The following is a 23,374-nucleotide window of genomic DNA, read 5'->3' as shown; positions in this document are numbered from 1 at the left end:
GTCTGGAATGGGAATAATGGATGAATGTCATTGACTCAAGGCTTGTTAACCAAGGCCACCTGCACAGCTACGAACATAGGCGTTTTCATGGGTTTAGCACATAACATAGCCCAGTATGATTTGGTCCATGGTGATTTCTGTGCAAGTTCGTTTAAGATGTTTGAAAAGTCAGAGGTTCATAAAACACCACCCTGACATTCCTCCTCAGTTTGTTCCTAATTCTAAAGAATGCCATCAACATAAATGAGTCCTAATAGCACAACGCCATAGGGTGCGTTTGCGTTATTGTAAATGAACTCACAGTGCAGACAAGACCTATTAAAGTCAGTTGTTATAGACGGTTGTTTAACTTGAGTGTTCTCATTAAAACCAGTCACCAGCCAAGAAAATAAGCCCTTTCTCATAGCTTACATTGTGCAAACAGGGATAGGAGAAAAGAAACCGTAAACTGTGTGTATGTACTGCATTTGCGTGTGCGGGAGGGAGGTTTAACAGATGGTCTGTGCAACATCACCACTCTCTCTAGACTTGCATAACAAACGGGCATTAGAATTAACTGCGCACCCTCTGACTCCTCTGCTAGATATGCAGTCCCCCCTTGCTATCAAACCACCAATTTGTGCCCTCACCCTCCACCAACATCTGCAAGTAATTGCAGCTTGATGGAAAGCACTCGATTGACCCTGGGTCTCCCTCTTTGACCCTTCCTTTCATGCCTCCCCTCCTTCTCCCCTCTCCTTGCCACCTCCTTTACCTCCCCTTGGCTCTCTTTTCTCAGTCACCACCCAAAAATGGTCAGGTAATTCACATTCAGAACCCCTACCTAACCTGTAAAGTTATCTTTTTTTTCTTCAGATCCAGCAGTGGGAGCAGAACCTGGAGAGGTTTAACATGGATCTGTTTAGGATGCGCTGCTACCTGGCCAGTCTACAGGGTGGAGAGCTGCCCAACCCAAAGAGCCTGCTGGCAATTGCCAGCCGTCCCACCAAAAGCACCCTGGGGCGCCTGGGGATCTTCTCGGTCTCCTCCTTCCATAGTCTGGTGAGGAAGCCTAGGACAGGCCTTGAGAAAGGGAAGATGAATGATTTATAAATAAATGCACAATACAGAATCAAAGGACCAGTAGTGTGTCCTGTTTGGATGTTTTTTTTTAACATTCCTTTTTGTATGTGATACTTCAGTTTTAATTTACTTGATGTGTAACAGTAACCTTGAAAATCTTTTAATCATTTGAAACTAAAAAAAAGCATCCAGCGAAAACTCCCTTTCTGCATTACTGAAGGGAAAAAACAAATTAAGATGGTCTGATTAGATGGTATTTGCTGAGCTAATGATTCCAGTTCTGATAGTGTGTGTGTGTGTGTGTGTGTGTGTGTGTGTGTGTGTGTGTGTGTGTGTGTGTGTTAAGATCTGTTCCAGAGATGAGACCACACTCAGAAGGCGCTCATTGTCCCTAAATCACAGACAGCGCAAGAGAGGCCTTTTCTCCTCGCTTAAAGGCCTTGACAACCTTACGAAGAGGGGCCGGGACAAGAGGCCCTCTGCATCGCAGGTACTACTGAAAATACACACACACACACACACACACAAATGGTAATGTAATAAAATATTACATATGATTTTCTTAATGTCAGTATTTTTGTATTCTTGTCAGTGTTGAGCCTGACAGCTGCACTTAGACCTTGAAGTGACACTTAATAATCCCAGAATAATGAAACTCTTCAGGTGGTCTGGATTAGCAGATTTGTAATGCAGGATCACCCACTTAATGTATTCAGCAGGGGGAACTACCCAAAGGCATAACGTGAGCATGCTGAATTCGTATGCATGCACACAATGTTGACGTATACTGCATGCAGTCTCTTGAGACGTACTGCCAAGAAAAACTGTCTTGATACTTACACCCTCAGTACACATTGTGCATATTCATTAATGAACCAACCTGAAAGCACGTTGCCTTATTGCTTACGCGCATGCACAACGCGTGCCTTGACATGAAAGAAAGCAAGAGATTGATAGTCATGGAGCGCTTACAGCACACATATTTTTCCCTCTAAGGAGATTTTATTAATTAGAAGCACATACGCTCAGATCACCCCCTGAGTGCACACCTCCCATCAACATAAACAGAGGGGCATTCCTTACCCAGGTGCATAAGGGGGGGGGTTAAATCCTCTCAGGTTAGTAATTAGACTCATGCAAGCTGGTTTTTTATTGATACAGAAATCCACCACTCTGTACCCTGAAGATACGGCTCTGGAGAATCCTCCACTTTTGGTGGTCTATTTTAAGAATCACCACAGGAAACGCTCATTTGATCGTCCTTTATAGACCTCCATTCATTAGCCGAGAGTATAGGAAGAGTTTGGTTTTGGCAATCTACCTTCATATTTCTTTATGCTGTGAAGTCAATATGAAGTCTTATTGTTTTGGAGCTAGCACAGCTGAGAGCCAATCATGTTCTCCAGTAGGTGAGCCCTGACACCTGACTGCTTACAAAATGTTCCCTGTTCTCTGTTGCTTGCTCTTATTTAGCTCACTCAACCCACAACCTGCTCTGTGACATTTATGTTTGTGCTTTTGCGCTTGCTGTCAGCAACAAGGTCTGAGTGTGTGTTATTTTTCTGGGGAACTCCAGCCGGGCCGGCCTAATGAGGCCCAGTTACATTTCGCAGTGCAGAAGGCCGAGGTGGCGCTGCAGCACACACATGAATTATTGAAAGCCATATGTGGTAGATGGCATTCTTCACTCTTTTCTCCGCCCCGCAGACACCAGCAGATGGTTGGTGTAAAGACGCTAAATATTAAACAGCCTCCCTTTATTATTTCCCAAGGTCCACTTTCTCTTATAAGCTTGTTTTAGTGCTTTTCTGGTGTGTTTTGTTTCTGTACATAGATGCTAATCAGGAACAGAAAATGGCTGGTGAGTGCTTCAAGGGATTTTCACAGTGCTGGGTTTTCCTGGACATCTGCTGTTTTTGTGTTGTTTAACTTTTTTTTATTTTTTTTTTATCAGAAACTGGGTTCATACGTTTTGAAAAAACCTGGAAAAGTTATGGAATTTAAAAAATGCAAATTCCAGGCCTGGAAAGGTTTTGGAAACATAAAAAGACCCAGAAAGTTTTGGAAAAGTCATGGAATTTATTTTTTAACACAGCATAATAATATGTGATTAATAAATGTATTTCACGTCGTCCTAACCTCAACGTTCTATTCGGGGCGCGATATTATGAATCCCACTATGAACCACATAAATTGTCATTCATTTTATTGTTAAACCTCTGAGGGTAAACTTTAACACAGATTTTTATTTTTATTGTATAATGTCGACTGACATTTTCAGGAATATATAGTCATGGAAATTTGCCGAATAGTATTGGTTAAAATGCGTATGAACCCTGCAGAAAGATCATTGGTAGTGTTAGTCTTCTGTTCTCTGTGACTTGTTGGAAATTCAGTCGTGGCCATTTTAAATGACATCATCAGCTCCTTGGCTGTTCTCTCGTGTACTGACGAGACACGTGTTTGCTGGAGAAGGATTTGGACAGTGAGGCCGTCTGAGGAGCCAAACATTCCTCCATGCACTTAATCTGTTGTTACCTTCTCAGGTTCTCAGACTTTGCTTTCTCTGAGATTTTCAAGATATCTTCTTTCAATGCCTTCCTCCCTTTTGCTATCCATTTATCCACCTTCCTCCAACTCAAACACCCCCATCTTTTTTTTCTACCTCTATCCTACTTATTTATATCTCTCAAACCTAGAGTTTCATCTCACTCTCGTAACGATTTTGTCCCCCCCACCATTTGTCTTTCCTTTTTCCCCTTCAGCCTCGTTCTCTCGCTCAAACCTCCAGTTTCTCAGAGCATAACCATCAGAGCGTTAACCAGCCGTCCTTCTCCCACAGTTTCCATACTGACTCATCTGTGTTGACTAAGCCTGAATCGCATTTACCACTGCGATGCTGCGCTCGACAACCTTGCCCCAAAGTCATGCTCCCCTCCCCCCATCTTCTTCCCTCTCGTTTTCTCATCTCTCATCCGTCTTAGGAGAGCTATGTATACAGTAAGGAGCTGGCCGGCAGTCGGCTGTGGGAAATAGGCCAGAAAGGTCTGAGGATTTGTGGGAGAGTTGGTAAAGCTTTCTAAAATTAGTCCGTTTACGGCGAAGCAGCACTGTTTACAGCCATTTTATAAATGTACTGGAGGGAGAGTTACTGTACTCCGCCGCTCAGATGTCAGATGAGGGTTCTTACTACCATAACAGGAGGTACAGAGTTTTTTTCTGATTGTAAAGACATCTTGGGATTGTTTTTGGAGAAAAGTAATCCTGATCCTTAGAAAAGGGGATAGCGCCTGCAAGTCTCTTCCAACAATGTGCACACTTCACAGGAAAGGAGGACTTAATTTCACGGCAAAATACAAGCACCTTTTGAGCTTTTGTCAGACCTGTTTTGGGAACCAAATGCCCTATTTCTGTTACCTGCTATGCCATCAAGCCTCTCCTGCCCAGTGAGAAAGTATCTCAGCAAAACCTGATAACTGCAGCCTGTTTAAGCGAGGGCTGGAGATACACCCACACATAACGGATGGCTTTGTGTCACTGCTGTATTATAGAGTTGTTAAAGCCCTCTGAGGCGGCACTTCCAGCACCGGGCTTAGCCTGACACAACACGCCTTAGAATCACAAGCCAGGGAGTGGCTCTAAAAGAGGAGAGGTTGAGGAAGATGGAATGGATGAAGAGTGGAGAGACTTCTACAGTTAGGGGTGGAGATGGGGAGGGGGAGCGCTTGTCCTCTCATCTGTAACCGGACTGTTTCCCCCTTTCATCTCTCTGCTGCACAGAAACCACTCAGTGTCTGTACACACCCCCTCCACTCACACACAGTATATTTTCAGCCATTGCACCTTCAAAGGCTACAGACCCTGTTTGGAAGCAGTATCAAAGCGCTGCACTCGCCGCACGTAGTTTTTAATTAACTACATAATGGCACTGTGTGCGTCTGATATTGTGTTGCCGAAGTGGCTGGGCACTTAATTGCTTATGAGTCAATCAGTGTGGTGCCCCTCTGTCTGTATTTCTAACAGTCTGTCTCTTGGTTTCAGATCTTTGAGAGCGACGCTGGAGGTCAAACGTACGCCCTCCCTCCCAGGAGCACTGAGGTGAGTCAGAGCGTTCAGTAACTTTGTCCTACATGGTTTGTGGGTCTTTGATATATCTTTCAAAAATTCCACTGCCATCTGTCATATCCATCCTGCGGTACCGTTTTATGAGCCGAATTATCCGTTTCAGCGTGAAGTAACCGTGGCTGAAATATGTCTGCTGTTACTTTGACCTCTGCTGTCTTCCAGGACTTTGATAGTGGGCTATGTAAAGATATGTTTACACATTGGGTGTGTGTGACGGGGATCAGAAAGTGTGTGTTTCTACATACATACATTACTTGTCCAGGATCAAAGCTGAGATTCCTTTCATGTTGATCTGCAGGTGTCTGAAAGATAATTTGTACACCAAGTTAAACTCCGGCGTGGACAGGCGTCCAATTCACGGCATAATTGAGTTAATGGAGAGTGTTGAGTTGAAGTGTTGACCAGAAGCGCTTGAAAGTGTGAGTTTATGGTAAAAGTGTTGACTGATTGAAGAGTGTGAATTCTGGCCATCTGAGCAGCCAGACGTTGGAACTGCAGAATTTGCATGTTATTGGGTTGGTAACATGCCTAGATCAAGGAAGTGTGAAATATTGCTGTAAGCTTCAGCTCCAATCCCCGCTCTCCGCAAGCTTCCACATCTCTTGGTCAGGGTTTTCTATGATGGACAAAATTTTAGAAATAAGACTTAAGTTGCAATAAATGAGAATGATCCTTTCAACGAATATTTGATATTTTGGGAAATGTTAATTCGCTTTCTTGCTGAGAGTTGGTTGTGAACATCAATATCATTGTCTGCCTGAACATGAAGCCGCAGCCGGTAAGCTTAGCTTATTATAAATCAGGTAGATACAGCTAGCCTTGCTGTGTCTAAAAACCGGTGACACACCAACCCGACGGCCGACCTTGGGCAGAAAAGGCAGTCGGACTGACTGCCTCCCCGAGTTGGCCAAAAAAAGTGCCTCGGAACACACCGAGGCGATGCCGACTGCCGACAGCAGCTGATTGGACGAACTAGTCACGTGGGTCTGGTTTCTCCGGAAATTCAAAGCCAGACTGTCATGGCGGTTTGTTCAGAATACGATCTCATATTGTACTAAAATAGTTCACTGAAACGTGTTTCTGAAAACATTTTAAGCGAGAAATAGGCCATGCAGTTGCTGAATCTGTCTTCATTTCAGATCAGTTTAAAAGACTTTCGTCAGATTTTGAGAGGCGTTAGTCACGCTAATCCTGCTCGTCGTTTCCGGGTTAGCACTCCACCAATCAGATTGGTCATGGAGTCCGACTGCCCGCCCTCCGACGCAACATGTCAGGTCGGCCAAAATGAAGGGCGACAGCTCCTCGGATGGACGACGGCACGGAACACGCCGAACAGACTCGAGTCACTGACCTTGTCAGACTGTCCGACGGCCGATTATCGGGTTGGTGTGTCACTGCCTTTAGGGCAACAAAGTCTGCTTACTAATTAGCATGTTACATCTTGTTTGTTTATCAGTACAAAAACTTAAGTGTAAAAACAACAATCTGCCATTTTGCCGGGGTTATGTGCCAGACTATTTCTTGGCTGGGCACAGTGAGGTTAAGACTTCGAACAGAGCCAGGCTAGCTGTTTTCCCCTGTTTTTAGTCTTTATGCTAAGCTGAGCTAAGCTAAACACCTGCTGGACGAAGCTTCCTATTTAACCAACTGATATGAGAGTGGTACCAATCTTCTCACTTTACTCTGGGCAACAAAGCAGATAAGTATATTTCTTAAAATATCAAATGATGAATGATTGAAGAATGATTTTGGCTGATGCTGACCTGTTGACAAGGCTCTGTATTTCTAAAGCGTCGTTTGAGCAAGTAACGAAAAACCTCATAACTTCAAATGTTGCTGTTCTGCAGCTGAGCAAGGAAGCAAGAAAATGTGAAATTCTTTACAAGTATCCAAAATATAATGTTTTATGCCATTTGTCCCATCAAATAAAATCGTATCAAAGCCTTCATGGAGAAACCGATAATGTCTGGCACTGACAGATGAGGATAATGGATGCTTTTAGACAGAGCAGGACGGGTGTTATAAAGATCACTGTTCCACAGGATGCTATGATTCATAGTGTGAGTCTGTGGCGAATGTGGCGAGTGTTACAACTGCCTCTATTAAGGGCCTAGAAATGGACTGGGAACAGGAAGTGGTTTGAGGAAACAATAATGGCCTTCATTGAGTCAACGCTTGAATATTGTTTAAAATGCGGCAACCATCCCCTTGGTTGAGTGTTACGGTCTTAGATTTGGATGTGGAAACAGCTTGCACAAGAATACATTTGATTTAGTGGGGATTAAGATCCTCCAGACTAGGACGCGGGGAAAACGAGAGAGCAAGAGATGATAGCACGGCTGTATTGATTTTTGTCATATACAGGTCTTCATCCCTGTCTGGATGACTTTGCTCCTGTTGTCTTAAATCCCTTGAATGACTCTAATAAGCAATCATCTTCCACTAATCCTTTGAAGTGAAGTCAAGTGAAGGGTACGTTTTTATGTGCTTTTGTGTGATGTGCCCAAGCTTCGTTGTCGCTGCATGGCTTGCTCTCTCGTATAGCATGTGACCGTGCGGGAGAGTTTGTGCATGTGGTTGCTGTCCTTTATACACAGTTTTACCCAACCAACTATTTCAACAGGCTGAGGGTGTTCTGTCACTGTTGCATAATACCAGAGAGATGAACATCTAATATGAAACCTGTCACTAACACGGCCTCCATAGAGTGTAGTGGGGATGACATGAATGCTGGACTTGTTACTAAAAACTCATTCATTCATTAATTTCATTTATTATACAGGAAAATTTAAAAGCAACAATTAAGTTACAATAAACAGGCCTGACTCAGTTTAAAAACTGGTTTACAGCAGGTTCCTGTTCTGCAGCAACATAGAACAATGAACACAATTTCGGCACATTTATACAGGACATTATAATTGACTAGACAGATACAAACAATTAAAACATTAAGTACGGAAAAACAAGACTAAAAACAATACATGAACAAATGTGTGTAAGTAAGGTGTGTGCAAGTATGACTATCAAGAAGAAATAGTTTATATGACTTTTTGAAATATATGTGATGGATGATAATGTTCGAATGTGATGGGGAATGTCGACTTCTCAACTTCTAACTTAATGCTGCATTCTCACACTAACTTTGACTACCTATGAAAACAAACCTCTGCTTTAACGTGAGGAACAGGCACCATTGTGTGTGTGTGTGTGTGTGTGTGTGTGTATGTGTGTGTCACCGTGGTGGAAAGAGGAACCTTGGGTGGAGCTTTGAGGAAATGAAGAGTAATACCCTTTTAATAGATGTAATACAGGGGAATTGGCTCAAATTGTCTTCAACCGTTTCGTCTTCATGGTCACTCTATCTATTCGAGGCAGTGTTGTAATATTTGTGTCATCCAGTTGCTAAGTGGAACAGAAAGGGTGTATTTGTGCAGCGGCCACTAAACTGTCCACGTTCCATCTTTAGAAGCTGCAGGGTGGAGGACGGCTTGCTTGGAAATAATTTCCACACTTGAGAGGAAAGACTGAAGTCTTGAATTATTTGGCTGAGTGCAAACATAAATACAGTACACACGCTCACCACACAGAGCACTTGTTGAAGTCCAGCGCGTGCCCGGACCATACTCTTGGCAGTCGTTTTATGGAACTTTGAACAGTCAACCGTCGGCCCGTTACAGCCATCTCTGACCATGAATGAGTATACAGTTTTAGTCAGCAGCTGGTCAGGTCAGCGTAGGCAACCAAATCTTAGTTTTCCGGTCACACCATGTCGCTGGGACACAAACGGGGCAGTTATGCAACCGGTTGCCATGACGGCTTGTTTTTTCATCCTCAGTTTGTAAGCATGACCTCACATCCCTAATACACAGGCAGAGGTGGGTGTTGAAGTGGCACCTTGTGTTCCTCCATCCCAACAGGTTAGGGAAACATTTGGGTAAGAACATTGGTGGCCTTTGTTTTGACACTGATTCCTGAAGTCGACTAGTCAAGGGGACATTTAGATGACAAATTAGGCAAATGTTTGTCTGTGTGCCTGTGTTTATCTGAGCTACACTGGGAACTGTGTGCATTTGTGTGTGGAGCTAAATGATGCTCTGAATCAGAGGCCTTAGCTTGCCCTGGAGGCTTTCTGTCTGGCAGGGAAAAAGGTATTTTTCCTCTTGAGATGATGCATCAACTGCAAAGCTCACACACATGCACATCAGACAGAAAGCCTCTGACACACACACACACACACACACACCACTCCATCTTTATGATCCGATAATGCCTTTAATCACTATACACCCAGACCTATTCACTTATGCAATTATCCCTCTTGGTCCCATGTCTCAGTTTAACCGAGAATTTGTATCCTCTTTGTCAAAAGTGCTGAATCGCCGGCTTATTCAACTCATGATTTTCAGTACATTTCAGTTTCAGTACATTTGATCTGATTGAGCCTTTCCTCAAAATCTGGGGCCTTGATAATTGCGGTGTTAGGCTGCGCTGTGGCGTCTCCCACAGCCCCTCAACGTAGCAGTGGCGCTTTTCCCTCCAGAGACACAGAGTCGCAACCAAAACCCCCAAATGGCTGCCTGTGCAGACGAGCGGTGGGCTAACTCCCCCTTTGCCTGAATACCCAGCTCAAACCCCACTGTTAATGCCGCCACCAACAAATAATTCTCTTCAAATGGCTAATCTGAGGTTTGACTGATTTTAAAATAAATTGTCCTGATACATCACTTAAGTCAAAATGACCACTGTGGCTTTTCAAACCAAATACTGTAAATGCGCATATATCATCTGGGCGTCTAGACCTGCCAGTCGACCCTTGCCAATCCGCTTGTGTACACGGCCATTACGATGACTATTATGTGGAGCAACTGCCATCTATGTTGTCAAATGAATATCTGAAAGGCTAATTGTATGACATCTTTGCTCCGCTGCTTGATCCACAGCCAAGCATTTAGACTAATTGAACTGTATTGATTTGTGTGCTGTTTCTCTAAATCCTGCTCCCTCCCTCTCTACCTCCTTCCCCTTTTCTGTTCACTCTCTTCTCGATCTAATGCTGCTCGCCCCCTTTCTTTTACCCTCCCTTCTTACCCTCTCCCACAGAAGCTAGAAATGCTGACCAGCATCTACTCCATGTCGCCCCCTGAGGGCGGTGTGTGGGACAGCATCAGCGGTGCAACAGATGTGCTGACGTGTGTCTACATGCCAGACGGCCTGACAGTCCAAGTTCCTGTCAGAAGAGACCAGACCGCCGCTGACCTTCTCTCTGCAGCCTGCAAGGTTGGGTTGGCGGCCAGTTGCAGAGAAATGACATGTCACCACAATAAGAGAATAATATTCCTGACAGTTGTTGCAAAAAAAAAAAACTGTCATTTGGATTTAGTTGTCTAGTAGAATTTTATGTCTTGTACATAATCCTGCCATTCATACTTAATGATAGGAATGTGTATTGTCCTGTGATGTGGGGTTGACTCACACGTGAATGCAAAGTTAATTTAAGTTAGACATTTTCTGCTATGTCAGGTGTGGTCTTTGTTGAAACATCTGTAAAGCAGATCTGGTTACATTATGCTCCCTTCGGCTTGAAATAACACACCTATTGTCTGACTTCACACAGTCCCCTGAGAATGACTGCACATAGACACACACACACACCATATTCCCCGGCGTGAAGCTTTTTTGTTAACCACACATTTCTCATCACAAAGTGTAAAGCCGGTGAATAATTCACGCCTCGGCCAAACAGCAGCTGTCTGACTAAGCGTTGGTGCATGAAATATGTTGGATGATTTTGAGCGTACAGGCCACTGAACATTAGGGACTCTTGTGTAAACAGGTGAAACAGCTGGACCCGGGCCTGCACTGCCTCCGACTGCACAGGCAAGCGCCGCAAGGCGTGGAGGTTCAATACGTGGGTCCTGGCGAGCTCCTCCGTGATGTGGTGAGGAGGGCAAACATGCAAAAGCACACATAGATACACAGTGCTCTTCATTAACTGCTCCTTGTCTAACTGTGTATTGATATCACCCTGTAGGTCAATGATCAGTTGGAGGTTGTCCCAGTTAATGTGTTTACTCTCCACATGAGCAAGCCGAGCGGCATCGCAGACTTTGGTGAGTGAGAGCACTTATGTGGACTGATTTAGATCTAGTTGTGTCTGTGATTTTATGTCCACCTCATGCTCCTTTGTGTAGTTCGTTTGTCGATCTGAACTCTCTTTGTTTGTCTCTAATTGTCTCCATCTTTTGTTTCTTTTCCTCCTACCAGGTTTCGCAGTAACAGGACACATTGACAGCCAGAAAAACAGCAGGATATTTGTCAGCGAAGTGCTTCCTGATGAGCTGGCATTCAACGAAGGTGCCTGCTTGCTTAAGAATGGCACAAATAATCCTGAAACCTCCAATAATGGCATCACATGTCTGATCTGTGTGGCTTTTAGCACCTTCTTTTCTGAAAAATTCATACTCGTCTGTGTTCCCAGGCCTGCGTCCAGGCGATGAGGTCTTGGGGCTGAACGGCCGGTGTGTGTCCGGCCTGGACCTAGCGCTAATCCAGACGCTGTTTGCTGAACAAACCCTGCACCTGACCCTGAGGCGGGATGGACCCCTGCCGCTAACCTCCACCCACCGCCATCCTCTCGCGCACAACCAGGAGGTTCCCAGCAAGCACCACCGAGCCAAGTCCTCCTCAGGTGCATAAATCCATGTGGCATTAAAGCACATACAAATCCTCGAACCAGCATGTAGATGTAGTCATTAGTGGGGATGTATTTGTACTAAGAGGCTATAGATTTTTACTTAATGGGAACACTTAACAGTAAGATTGAAAGTGAAGTTAATAGTGACACCCTTTAGTTTCAGTTTGTTAGACAGATGGTGAGAGAAAGAGACACATGAAGAGAGAGGAATTGTAGCTACACCCTTTGAGGTAGCGCTTTCTCAGTTTTGTGTACAAACAGTATGAAACAGTTTTCTCTGAAGGCAAGCTGTGACATTCTTCCTGTGAACAGCCTGGATCTGCCAGTGCTCAAAGTTGAAGCCCAGTTGACCCATCCAGTTCTCTGTGTTGTTGCACATATTGCATCTTTTTATTGTGTGATTTGTTTGTGAATTAGTTACTGTATATCCAGGTAGGTTTGTCTTTGTGATGTCCTTTGATCTGTACTTAAGGTTGCTCGATGGTCAGTTTCTCAGTTTCACTGTCTTTGCTGAGAAATTAGATTAGTTTTGTCACCTACACCACAAAACAGCTATCACACTTCCGCTCCAGTTAAGATCTCGTTCTGATCTCTACTTCCTCATAAGAGACTCGTTCTCTCTCTTCACTGTCAAAAGAAGAAAAGCAGTTGAAAAAGCTCCAGATGAAGTTTCACAGCTTTGTGTATCTTGGGGGAGAGGAAAACCCAGAGGGGGTTTTTGACCGCAAAGGGCTCATTATCGCTGTGGATGTATAGTATCCTGTCGCCATGGTTTAATATCACATGAGACGTGAGGTGTCAGAACTGAGCAGTTAGGTCATCCATGTCGCCACACAGCTGATACCCAGCCGGGTAGAAATGCATTTTATTTGTTCAAGCCTCAAGGTAAGGGAAATCCAAAACCGGAGAAAATCTTACTCGCATATCTGTGGCATCAAGTTTAAGATTTCGTACCATTCTTCAGTTGGTTCAGTTAATGTGGTCTCAGATCAGACAAGATTATAACCTCAATTTTAAACTACAGTTATGGATATTTGTCAAAACAGGACATTGGGCCATTTCTTTACTAATGACTACATGAAGAAATTGGTCAGGAATGGTCAGTGGGCCAGTTCTAAGAAGAGCAGAGAGGGACGGGTTTCCTTTTTTTTTTTTTTTTTATAACAATTCAAATTTCTCTAAGGTTATTTTTGGTGTTTATGAGAGAGTCACAGTGTACATTGGATAAAAACTAAGATTATGATATGCACTTTACCACACTGGGTGACATTTTAACAAGTTTTTTGAATGAAATATACCAAAATAGTATATTACTAGAACTGTAATACTACTGATATTTTCCTTCAAAATGTGCAGAGCATTCAATGCCTTTTTTAATGACCTTTTTCATTGTTTTGCATTTTTTGCATGTCAGTTTCATAGAAAGTGCGTCATCTTGTGAGCATCAACAATGATTGTAATTCATAAGTTTCCTCCACTACAGCCGTAATTGAACACAGAGGGATTAATAACTTGAAAGCCTCATTACAGAGTGGTGTGATCAAAGTGGCTGCAGTTTTCTTCTCCGTCTCTAGAGGGCATATGATCCCAGGCAGGCTGATAAGGAGGGCAGGGAGGTAAAAGCTGACATTGGGGAATCAACACTTATCTTACACAAATTATTTTATGATGGCATTACTTAAAGGAAACTGTCTGTCATATGGACTAATTAAGCCTCATGCAAACGTACAAGACAAGAGAACCAAATTCAATAACTAGATATCTTTTGTAATTCTGCCAGTCAGACAGTTTGGTTGACGATGATTGGCATCTCAAAAAGGAGACGTTCAGCTTCACAGGAGGTCCAGAAATTTTCTTTTGTTTCCTGCTGTCACATTGGCCCGTCTCCCAGGCTACAATCAGGAAGAAAAGTCTTTTCATGTGCCAACTGCTGGAGAGTTTGTCCTCGGGACCTTGAATTTTAGGAGAAGTAGCCAAAATCTGGAAAATGTTTTCAAATCACTCCGTTAATCTGATAATGTCATGCTGTCAGGACAATTTATATGCAAAAATGCATTTTATTAGGTAAACTTTATCTTCAAAACAGTTTTAGGCTTTTTTAAGTCAAACAAGGAAAGAGATAGGAGTCTTTAATTAGGATTGCCAAGTTTTTCTGTCTTGGGATGACTGAATGCCATTGCCATTTTTAGACCGGAGAGATGGCAGGTGCCCATGATGGTTTTAGACTATAACTAGCCAGCATTGTTTATGTATTGTGGTCAGTAGAAAGCTTTTAGCAAAAAACACTATAGTGCAGATGCAGTGAAGGGGGTGGTATGGGTACAAAACACTATCTCACACACAAAACACACTCTCTCTCTCTCTCTCTCTCTCTCTCTCTCTCTCTCTCTCACTCACTCACTCACTCACTCACTCACACACACACACACACACACACACACACACACAGTGACGCTAAACCTAATGTTAAAAATGTCCTCCCTCTCTCTCCAGATGTGTTCTCTGCAGCTGATGGTGTAGGACTGGAGAATAGTCACTCCCACTGCGCACACAGGCCTGTTCAGCACAGCAAGGTAGGAGGGGCTTGAGTGTGTCTGTGTGCTAGAAAGAAAGTATTTCTAATGTCTTGTAGATATCCACGTACCTCTCTTCTCTCCTGCCAGGTTGGTTTGTGTTAATAAATGTGTACACATTGTCGAGTGTGTGTGTGTGTGTGTGTGTGTGTGTGTGTGTGCCCACTCACAGTGGCAGCTGTGGTGTTGTCAGGCACCAATTCTTAGCATTACCATAATTAGAATACTCATCATAGCCATCGGTATCAACACAGCTTATTACTGTCTTGAAGATAGGATGCAGACTGAGAGAAGGGGCTGTCACACTCCCTCTGACACACACACACACACACACACACACACACACACACACACACACACACACACACACACACACACACACAAACAACATTGAATCCCTGCGAGCAAAGCCAAATCTCTCTGAAGAAACAGTTGTCTCATACGGTTCTGTCACCCTTATCTTCACTCAAACATACACATCTATAATTATATTAAGAGCTACTGCAGTTTATTTAGTAAATAAATGTAAGACAGACAGACATCTTCTTGCGTGTGACATATTCCTGGTGCTTGTCTCTGCCTTCAGAGTCCTGGCTTTGGTCTTAAACACAAAACAGGTGCAATCAATACAACTCTCGAATTCCCTCTAATATTGGTTTTAGAGAATCTATCTCCTCTATAAATATGCCAAATGGTTGTCCCTGATGATTTATGGCAGATTGCATGCCTATTTCTGTCCTGTCTGTTGAATATCTGGTCAGATTTTTGATATGTAAACCAACTTTATTGAAGTCATTAAACTGAGCATGAGCCTGTCCCGTTGGGAATTACGCCTCAGCACTGTGGTAATGTAATACGAGAGGGGGGGGTGTATGCCGGTGTTTATCGAGAGCAGTAATGAGTGTGTGTGGTCATCACAAAGAGCCGCGTGTTAATGATGTAGATATAGCTGGTAGTCTGAGAAGCGGATGTGTGTGTGCGTTCATGCATATTCGCCTTCTCTTGCATCATTCAGCTAATATTTTGTGTCCTTTTGTAAACAATGTGAGTGCATGTTTGGCACACTATTTTTGGCACCAACCTGTTTGTTATGTAATATGGTCTAAATGAAAAAGGGAACCAGGCAGTCGTGTTGTTTATTTCATCAATGATTCATTGATAGTAAATCCAGGCCAAATATCCAGAAACCATCTCTTAATTGCCGAGCTTCATTCTAATTGCCTGTGTCAGAAGAGACCGTGCGGTATTTGACCCTAGGGCAGCCAGGAGGTGGATCAAAGGACACATGCCCTCTTCTCCTTACTTACTACTCTCTATTCTGGCTCTATTCGTCTCTTTTTGTGTGCCCGGCGACACAAGTCAGTCCCACACTGCGCTGGGATCTGCACTGCACCATTGCTGCTGCTGCTGCTCAGTTCCCTGCCGTTTGTCTGTTACTAGGGAATGAATGGAAGATAGGTGTGTGTGTGTGATGGAAGGAGGGAGGTTTATGAATGTGTGTTGTCACTGCATACGTGCACATTGAGGCACAAAAGGAGAAAAAATCTCTGCCTCCATTAGGAAGAGTCAGCCACTGTGAAGGCGAAACACACACACAAAAAAAAAAACGAGGGTGAGATATTGATGCTGGTAAATCAGATTTTTGCTGTCACGAAGAGCGGAATTTAATCACCGCACGGCCATCAGTTTGTTCTCTGGGGCGAGGAGAAAGAAATCGAGTCACCAAGTTGAAAATCAGCCATGTATCAGCATATAGGCACACACGTGCGTGCAGGCGGTGCTCTGAAAGTCAATAGAGATGGATGGAAGGGAAGAACTCATTTCAAGCCTCTTGTCACACCCTGTAACCGGCCGCCTCACTAGACTGACTATCTTTGATTAATTGGTTCGTTGCATTCCAATTTGCGCTTATTACACAAGAGCGATCTGTGTGTGTTTTTGTGGAGAAGTGCTTACTCGGCACAATTATCAATTTTGTTTACCTTCGAGATACTTATTGTGATTCCTGTGCCTGTGAGTTACTTACTGATGCATTTGGCTATGGAGCGCCGTAGCAATCGGTTTAACGCAGTTTACCAATTCAGTTGCTGTCTTTGCAATTGTACCACGAGCTTAACCAATCAATTGCAAAGACGTCAACTGAATTGGTCCTGGAAAACTCCCACGACGCCCCTCAAATTAAATTGATTTGACATGCTCTGGTGTAGTGAAGTAAAGCAGTCATAAGGATGCGTAGAGGCAAAATCAGAATAGCTGCATCAATGTTGTTTATTAATCTCCACTAGTTGAGCAACTGAACGGCTTTTATAGAGGCTTGATGGGGATTTGTTGGCTGAAATGTCATCAAAACACACACACACACACACACACACACACACACACACACACACACACACACACACACACACACACACACACACACACACACACACACACACACACGTAATCTGGCATGGTCTGGTTTCACCACATGGAACCAGTCCTCTGTGGGGAACTCACACATGTATCCATGCACACACAGAGAAAGATACCATGTCTTAAAGGATTTGATTATTGAATAATTGTTTTGTCAAAAAATAAATGACTTAATTTTACTAGTTCCAGCTTCTTAAATGGGAATATTTGCTGTTGTTCTTAGTCCGCTATGAAATTGATAAATTAGGGTTTGGGGTAAAGACTCATTCCCTACCTGGAGAAGGCACTCCATCGGTTTCCTGCTGAGAACCATGGCCTCAGATTTAGAGGTGCTGATCCTCATCCCAGCCGCTTCACACTCGGCTGCGAACCGATCCAGTGAGTGCTGAAGGTCACAGGCCGACGATGCCATCAGGACCACATCATCTGCAAAAAGCAGCGATGAGATCCCCAGCTCACCAAACTGCAACCCCTCTCCACCCCGACTACGCCTCGATATCCTGTCCATAAATACTACAAACAGGATTGGTGACAAAGCGCAGCCCTGGCAGAGGCCAACTCTCACCTGAAACGAGTCCGACTTACTGCCGAGAACCCGGACACAGCTCTCGCTTTGGTCGTACAGAGATTGGATGGCCCTGAGAAGGGACCCCCTCACCCCATACTCCCGCAGCACCTCCCACAGTATCTCCCGGGGCACCCGTTCATACGCCTTCTCCAGATCCACAAAGCACATGTAGACCGGTTGGGCATACTCCCAGGCTCCCTCCAGGATCCTTGCGAGAGTAAAGATCTGGTCCGTTGTTCCACGACCAGGACGGAATCCGCATTGTTCCTCTTCAACCTGAGGTTCGACTATCGACCGAACCCTCCTTTCCAGCACCTTGGAGTAGACTTTACCGGGGAGGCTGAGAAGTGTGATACCCCTGTAATTGGCACACACCCTCTGGTCCCCCTTTTTGAAAAGGGGAACCACCACCCCGGTCTGCCACTCCTTAGGCACCGTCCCCGACTTCCACGCAATGTTGAAGAGGCGTGTCAACCAAGACAACCCCTCCACACCCAGAGCTTTAAGCATTTCTGGATGGATCTCATCAATCCCTGGGGCTTTGCCACTGTGGAGTTGTTTAACTACCTCAGCAACTTCCACCAGGGAAATTGACGACAATCCCCCATCATCCTCCAGCTCTGCCTCTACCATAGAGGGCGTATTAGTCGGATTTAGGAGTTCCTCAAAGTGCTCCTTCCACCGCCCTATTACCTCCTCAGTTGAGGTCAGCAGCGTCCCATCCTTACTGTACACAGCTTGGATGGTTCCCCGCTTCCCCCTCCTGAGGTGGCGAACGGTTTTCCAGAAGCACCTTGGTGCCGACCGAAAGTCCTTCTCCATGTCTTCTCCGAACTTCTCCCACACCCGCTGCTTTGCCTCTTTCACGGCAGAGGCTGCAGCCCTTCGGGCCCTTCGGTACCTTGCAACTGCCTCCGGAGTCCCCTGGGATAACATATCCCAGAAAGACTCCTTCTTCAGTCGGATGGTGATCAGTTGACAGCTCTGCCCCTCTCTTCACCCGAGTGTCCAAAACATACAGCCTCAGATCAGATGAAACGATTATAAAATCGATCATTGACCTTTGGCCTAGGGTGCTCTGGTACCAAGTACACTTATGAGCATCCCTATGTTCGAACATGGTGTTCGTTATAGACAATCCATGACTAGCACAGAAGTCCAACAACAAACAACCACTCTGGTTTAGATCAGGGAGGCCGTTCCTCCCAATCACGCCTCTCCATGTGTCTCCATCATTGCCCACGTGCGCGTTGAAGTCCCCCAGCAGAACTATGGAGTCCCCTACTGGAGCCCCATACAGGACTCCATTCAAGGTCTCCAAGAAGGCCGAATACTCCGAGCTCTTGTTTGGTGCATACGCACAAACAACAGTCAGAGTTTTCCCCCCCACAACCCGCAGGCGTAGGGAGGCGACCCTCTCGTCCACCGGGGTAAACTCCAACGTAGCGGCGCTCAGCCGGGGGCTTGTGAGTGTCCCCACACTCGCCCGGCGCCTCACACCCTGGGCAACTCCGGAGAAGAAAAGAGTCCAACCCCTATCCAGGAGTATGGTTCCAGAACCGAGACTGTGCGTAGAGGTAAGCCCCACCAGATCCAACTGGTAGCGCTCCACCTCCCGCACAAGTTCCGGTTCCTTCCCCCACAGATAGGTGACGTTCCACGTCCCCAGAGCCAGCGTCTGCTGCCCGGGTCTGGTCCGTCGAGGCCCCTGACCTTCACTGCCACCCATGTGGCAGCGCAACCGACCCCAGCGGTTCCTCCCACAGGTGGTGGCCCATGGGTTGGAGAGAGAGGTGCCACGTAGCTTTTTCGGGCTGTGCCCGGCCGGGCTCCGTGGCAAACCCGGCCACCAGGCGCTCGCTGACGGGCCCTCCATCTGGGCCTGGCTCCAGACGGGGGCCCCGGGCTTCCTCCGGGCAGGGTCACATCATCTCTACCTCGTTTTTTCCTCCAGTTAAAAAATGTTTCACGTAAAGCTAAAATTATTTTTATTATACTTTCTTGTGTTTTTGTAATATATTGGGGGACCTAATGAAAATAATAATTCTGCTGGTGGACCAATGCCATGTTACTTTAATGTCAAATTCCATTATGTAGAAAAAAACTGATGTTTTTATTCTAAAATAGCATTCATAATTTTTACATGTAAAGAGGCCAGTCATGTATTGTATTAAACCAAAAGGTTAGACAGCAGACAGACATATTAAGCCTCTTTGCTTTTGTCCAGACTAAATGTTTCAGTAAGAGCATTTAAATGGACTTATGAAGAGCGCTATGACTGGACGAGCCGTCCTTTGTCTGTAAGTGAGATTTGGCTTCATTTACTTGATTCAAGTAGTGGTTGTTACAGTTCTCTAAATTAGAAGAAGGCATTAGTAGACTGCAACATGGGTGCTGTTTCTATTTCCTCTTCCTCTTTTCCTCTTTTTTTTTTTTAAACTTTTTTAAATGTGTGACTAACAGAAAGTTGAATTATTCAATTTTTATTCTCCTCTCTTATCATGGTTCCTAGACTTCAAAAGGATATGGTAGATGCCTACGGATATTAGGTTGTATCATCTTCTTCAAACATGATCCCGTCTTCCTTAGAGCTGCAACCATACCCTTCCCAAATTTAAGAGAATCTACTTTACCCAACTGAGGTGTGTGTCTGTCTGTGGAATGGGTTTTTAGAGGGGTTAGTGTGTGTGTGTGTGTGTGTGTGTGTGTGTGTGTGTGTGTGTGTTTTATGACTAAACCCATCAGTTGCCATCTGGCCGTGAGCAGGCTAATAATCTGGGCTTACAGCTGTCAGCGCAGTAAATGCTTGCCTGCTCTCGTCAGTCCACTCCACTGTAAACAAGTTGGAAAGACAGAGCTGGCGATAAAAACTTAAAAAAGAAAAAAGAAGGAGCAATGGAGGGACCAATAGGGTCCGGACCCAGATCCAACATGACCCAGATCTGGCTGGAATGACTGCACCGGGGGTGCCTGGCAAAGCCGTGGCATTAGCCATACCAATCATAGCCCCAACGGTGAATGATGAAGATCCTCAGCCGTGTCTCTACCTCACCACCTTAATCAAGCTGTTTATGCGGGACCGGTCGCCTGCCCAGGCCCTGTGCTCCCTCCTGGCCATGTGCTGGTTCCGGCTGTCCGGCCACGAGGCCCAGGAGAAGGACCTGTTCCTGGGCTCTGTGCTGCTCAGTTTGGGACGCTTCCTCAAAGACAAGCTGGCCCGCTTGGCTCGGGACATGGCTGCCTGCCTGTCCTGCCAAAGAGACGTCAAAGGGGACAAACAACCGGTAACTATAGGGATGATGTGCTCCATGCTTGTGGGAGGTTTTCACTGAAGCAGCTGATACTATGAGTCATTACACTTCAGCTGCAAACTTTCACACAACTCCCACAACCTTCTGTGTGTATTTGGTAAAAATATCTCCACGGATGTGAATTTGGAGTAGTTTTACAGTCAGACAATTCATTAGCCTTTTATTTGCCTTTCATTAGCATTTTAGCCTTAATTTTAAAGAGCTCATGAAAAAACAGCATGCATTTACAGTCTCATGTGCAGTGTATATGAATTATTTGCTACATTTTACATTTTAACATTGTTAATCGGTCTACTTCGGTCTAGACTGAAATATCTCAAAAACTATGGGATGAATTGCCATGAAACTTGGTACTTGATATACGCACGGTGCCCAGAGGATGAATCCTAATCACTTTGATGATCCCCTGAATTTTCCTTTAGTGCCTTCATCAGGTCTTAATTTTAATTTGTCCAATACTTTGGTTAATGCAAATGCCTGCAAAACTAATGACATTCCCATCATCCTCAGCTGTACTTTGTGTTTAGTGCCAAAATAGTTAGAATGCAAAAAAACTAAACTGATTGTGAACATGGTAAACATTGCCTGCTAAACGGCAACATGTTGGCATTGTCATGCGGACTTCAGCATATAGTTAGTGTGTCATGTACAGCGCTGTTGGTCCCAATAAGCCCTCTCTACTCAGCCCCATCCTGGTGATGTTTAATTCAACTGTTCACTTTTAAGATGTATAGTGTAGGCAGATGGGAGTAAGGCAAAAGGTTGTGGTGTTAATTTCTCTACTGCCTTTATTGCTATCCTTGTCTGACTTGCAGTTTTTATGGGCATGTATTCACTCTTAACGGTCACCTTGTGTGCCTAGTGGGTCTAGTATCTGTTAGTATCATGCCATCTTTGTCAGTTGTATGGTGTGGATAGTTCAGGGTGCTTTGGTTGCTTCTGAATCACCCAGGTTGAGCTTTCAGGAAAGGGGAATGGGGGCAGCGTAGGGATTGTCATTAGTTATTCCGCAGACTTGTTTGTCATCAAGCCATGTTCAGTGTTGGAACCAGCATTTTCACTTAACCTTTCATGTAGTTTTAGGCATCTTGGTGGAGTAAGAATAGCATATAGTTCTAGCATTACTTTGCCTTTGTACTGGCAGTCATGCAGCGGAGTGGATCTCAATAGCCTAGGGGACTCAGTAGAATGGGTGTTTAATCTGAAGCTGGCTTCATTATTAAAGCACACTGCTCTCCCAAAGTCCTCTGAGACTTGGCGGAATAATATTTGTTTTGGGATGAATAATAAAGGGCGTAAATGGTCTTGAGTGGAGCGCAACGGGACCAGCCCTTCCTCTCATTTTCCTCCCTCCTCCCCTTTACTCTGTTTGATTTATGAGCATGCATCTTCTTTTATTGAGCTCTGAAAAGAGGATGGCATGATGGCACTATAGCCCACTAACATGGCAAATGAATCACTGGCCTGCCTACCAGTCTCTCTCTCTCTCTCTCTCTCTCTCTCTCTCTCTCTCTCTCTCTCTCTCTCTCTCTCTCTCTCTCTCTCTCTATATTTATTTATTTATTTATATATATATATATATATATATATATATATAGTGTCATGACAAGGCTGTTTCCTATGAGGGATGGGCAAAGCCAGCCCTAGGGACACTTCTGTATTTCATCCCCTCTTCTTTATCCCCTCCCTCCTTACGCTTGTTTGTTTATTTTGGCTAAGATGGGGCCTCTCTGCTGGTAAAGTGCAAGGCTTCTCCTTTGATTTGAGTGGCGTTTCATCTGCAAAGCAGACTGAACTCTGAACATAATGGCTCCATTGGAGCATTAGAGGGAGATGGAGACAGTGTTTCGTGTTTATCTTGCAATCTCCCAGTCTGACAGAGCTGAGCTGTGTGGTTTTTTTTTTTATGTGTGTTTACACCCAACACTTGGACAAAACAAGTATTGGAATATAACACTAATGAGTAACTAATATTCAGTGTTTGCATGTGCCAAAAAGGGGGCTAAAATCCTGATGCCTCAGTATGCTTCAAACAAAAAGTGCTGTCAGGTTGTCTGACAGCGTCTGAAACGCCCATCATGCCTACTTTACACAACTGTTGTGTGGACATGTAAAAGTAATTGGGATTGGAACTTTTCTTTTGTTGATTCTTCACATTCTCACTTTCCATGTGTACAATCAAGTGCAAAACCTCAGATGCCTTTTTGAGAAGAGACTGTCCAAAAGTGTGCTCTATTGCCCATTTTTACAATTATTGCGTCAAGGCATGACAAATGACACCTTTATCATTCTTATTGGTAGATGAAGATTTGTGAACTAATATAGTCTAATCAAAGATCTGGCCCACCTTTAACCTGAGCAGAGGTCTAATCAGCCAGAATAACTGAAAACGTCTGTGTGAGTGTTCAGAGGCTGTAAGGCGCAAACCATGCGTCTCAACTGGGGACCTTTGCCTGGCACTCACATTCTATCTCTCTTCTTGTTTCCTGTCTCTCTAATAAAAGCATAAAATGCCTAATACTTCCCACGGTCATCTCCCTGAATTTAGGAGGGTAGGTAGAGGAACTTTGACACTGCATTGTCTTCTTTTAGGATGCCAGTCAAGAAAGTACCTTACCTTAGTCTT

At 44.5% G+C, this 23,374-nt stretch overlaps 1 protein-coding gene across 9 annotated transcripts in view; it reads left to right on the top strand.

Moving 5' to 3' along the window:
* Positions 1-23,374, top strand: part of tiam2a (TIAM Rac1 associated GEF 2a) — a 75,780-nt gene that overhangs the window by 33,561 nt on the left and 18,845 nt on the right. For 6 of the 9 annotated variants that reach the window (XM_031288685.2, XM_031288684.2, XM_031288682.2 and 3 more), the window contains 9 exons: positions 856-1,041; positions 1,409-1,552; positions 5,104-5,160; positions 10,288-10,464; positions 11,021-11,125; positions 11,219-11,297; positions 11,452-11,541; positions 11,666-11,875; positions 14,375-14,454. In XM_031288685.2, coding sequence (XP_031144545.1) covers positions 856-1,041; positions 1,409-1,552; positions 5,104-5,160; positions 10,288-10,464; positions 11,021-11,125; positions 11,219-11,297; positions 11,452-11,541; positions 11,666-11,875; positions 14,375-14,454 — 1,128 coding nt within the window. The remainder of the gene's footprint in view (positions 1-855; positions 1,042-1,408; positions 1,553-5,103; positions 5,161-10,287; positions 10,465-11,020; positions 11,126-11,218; positions 11,298-11,451; positions 11,542-11,665; positions 11,876-14,374; positions 14,455-23,374) is intronic. The other 3 variants (XM_035994705.1, XM_035994703.1, XM_035994704.1) reach the window with 3 other exon arrangements.

Source organism: Sander lucioperca, chromosome 18, assembly GCF_008315115.2.
Source record: "Sander lucioperca isolate FBNREF2018 chromosome 18, SLUC_FBN_1.2, whole genome shotgun sequence".
Classification (NCBI taxonomy): Eukaryota; Metazoa; Chordata; class Actinopteri; order Perciformes; family Percidae; genus Sander; species Sander lucioperca.
The sequence above is the reverse complement of the archived record's forward strand: the minus strand, read 5'-3'. Positions and strand labels throughout refer to the sequence as shown.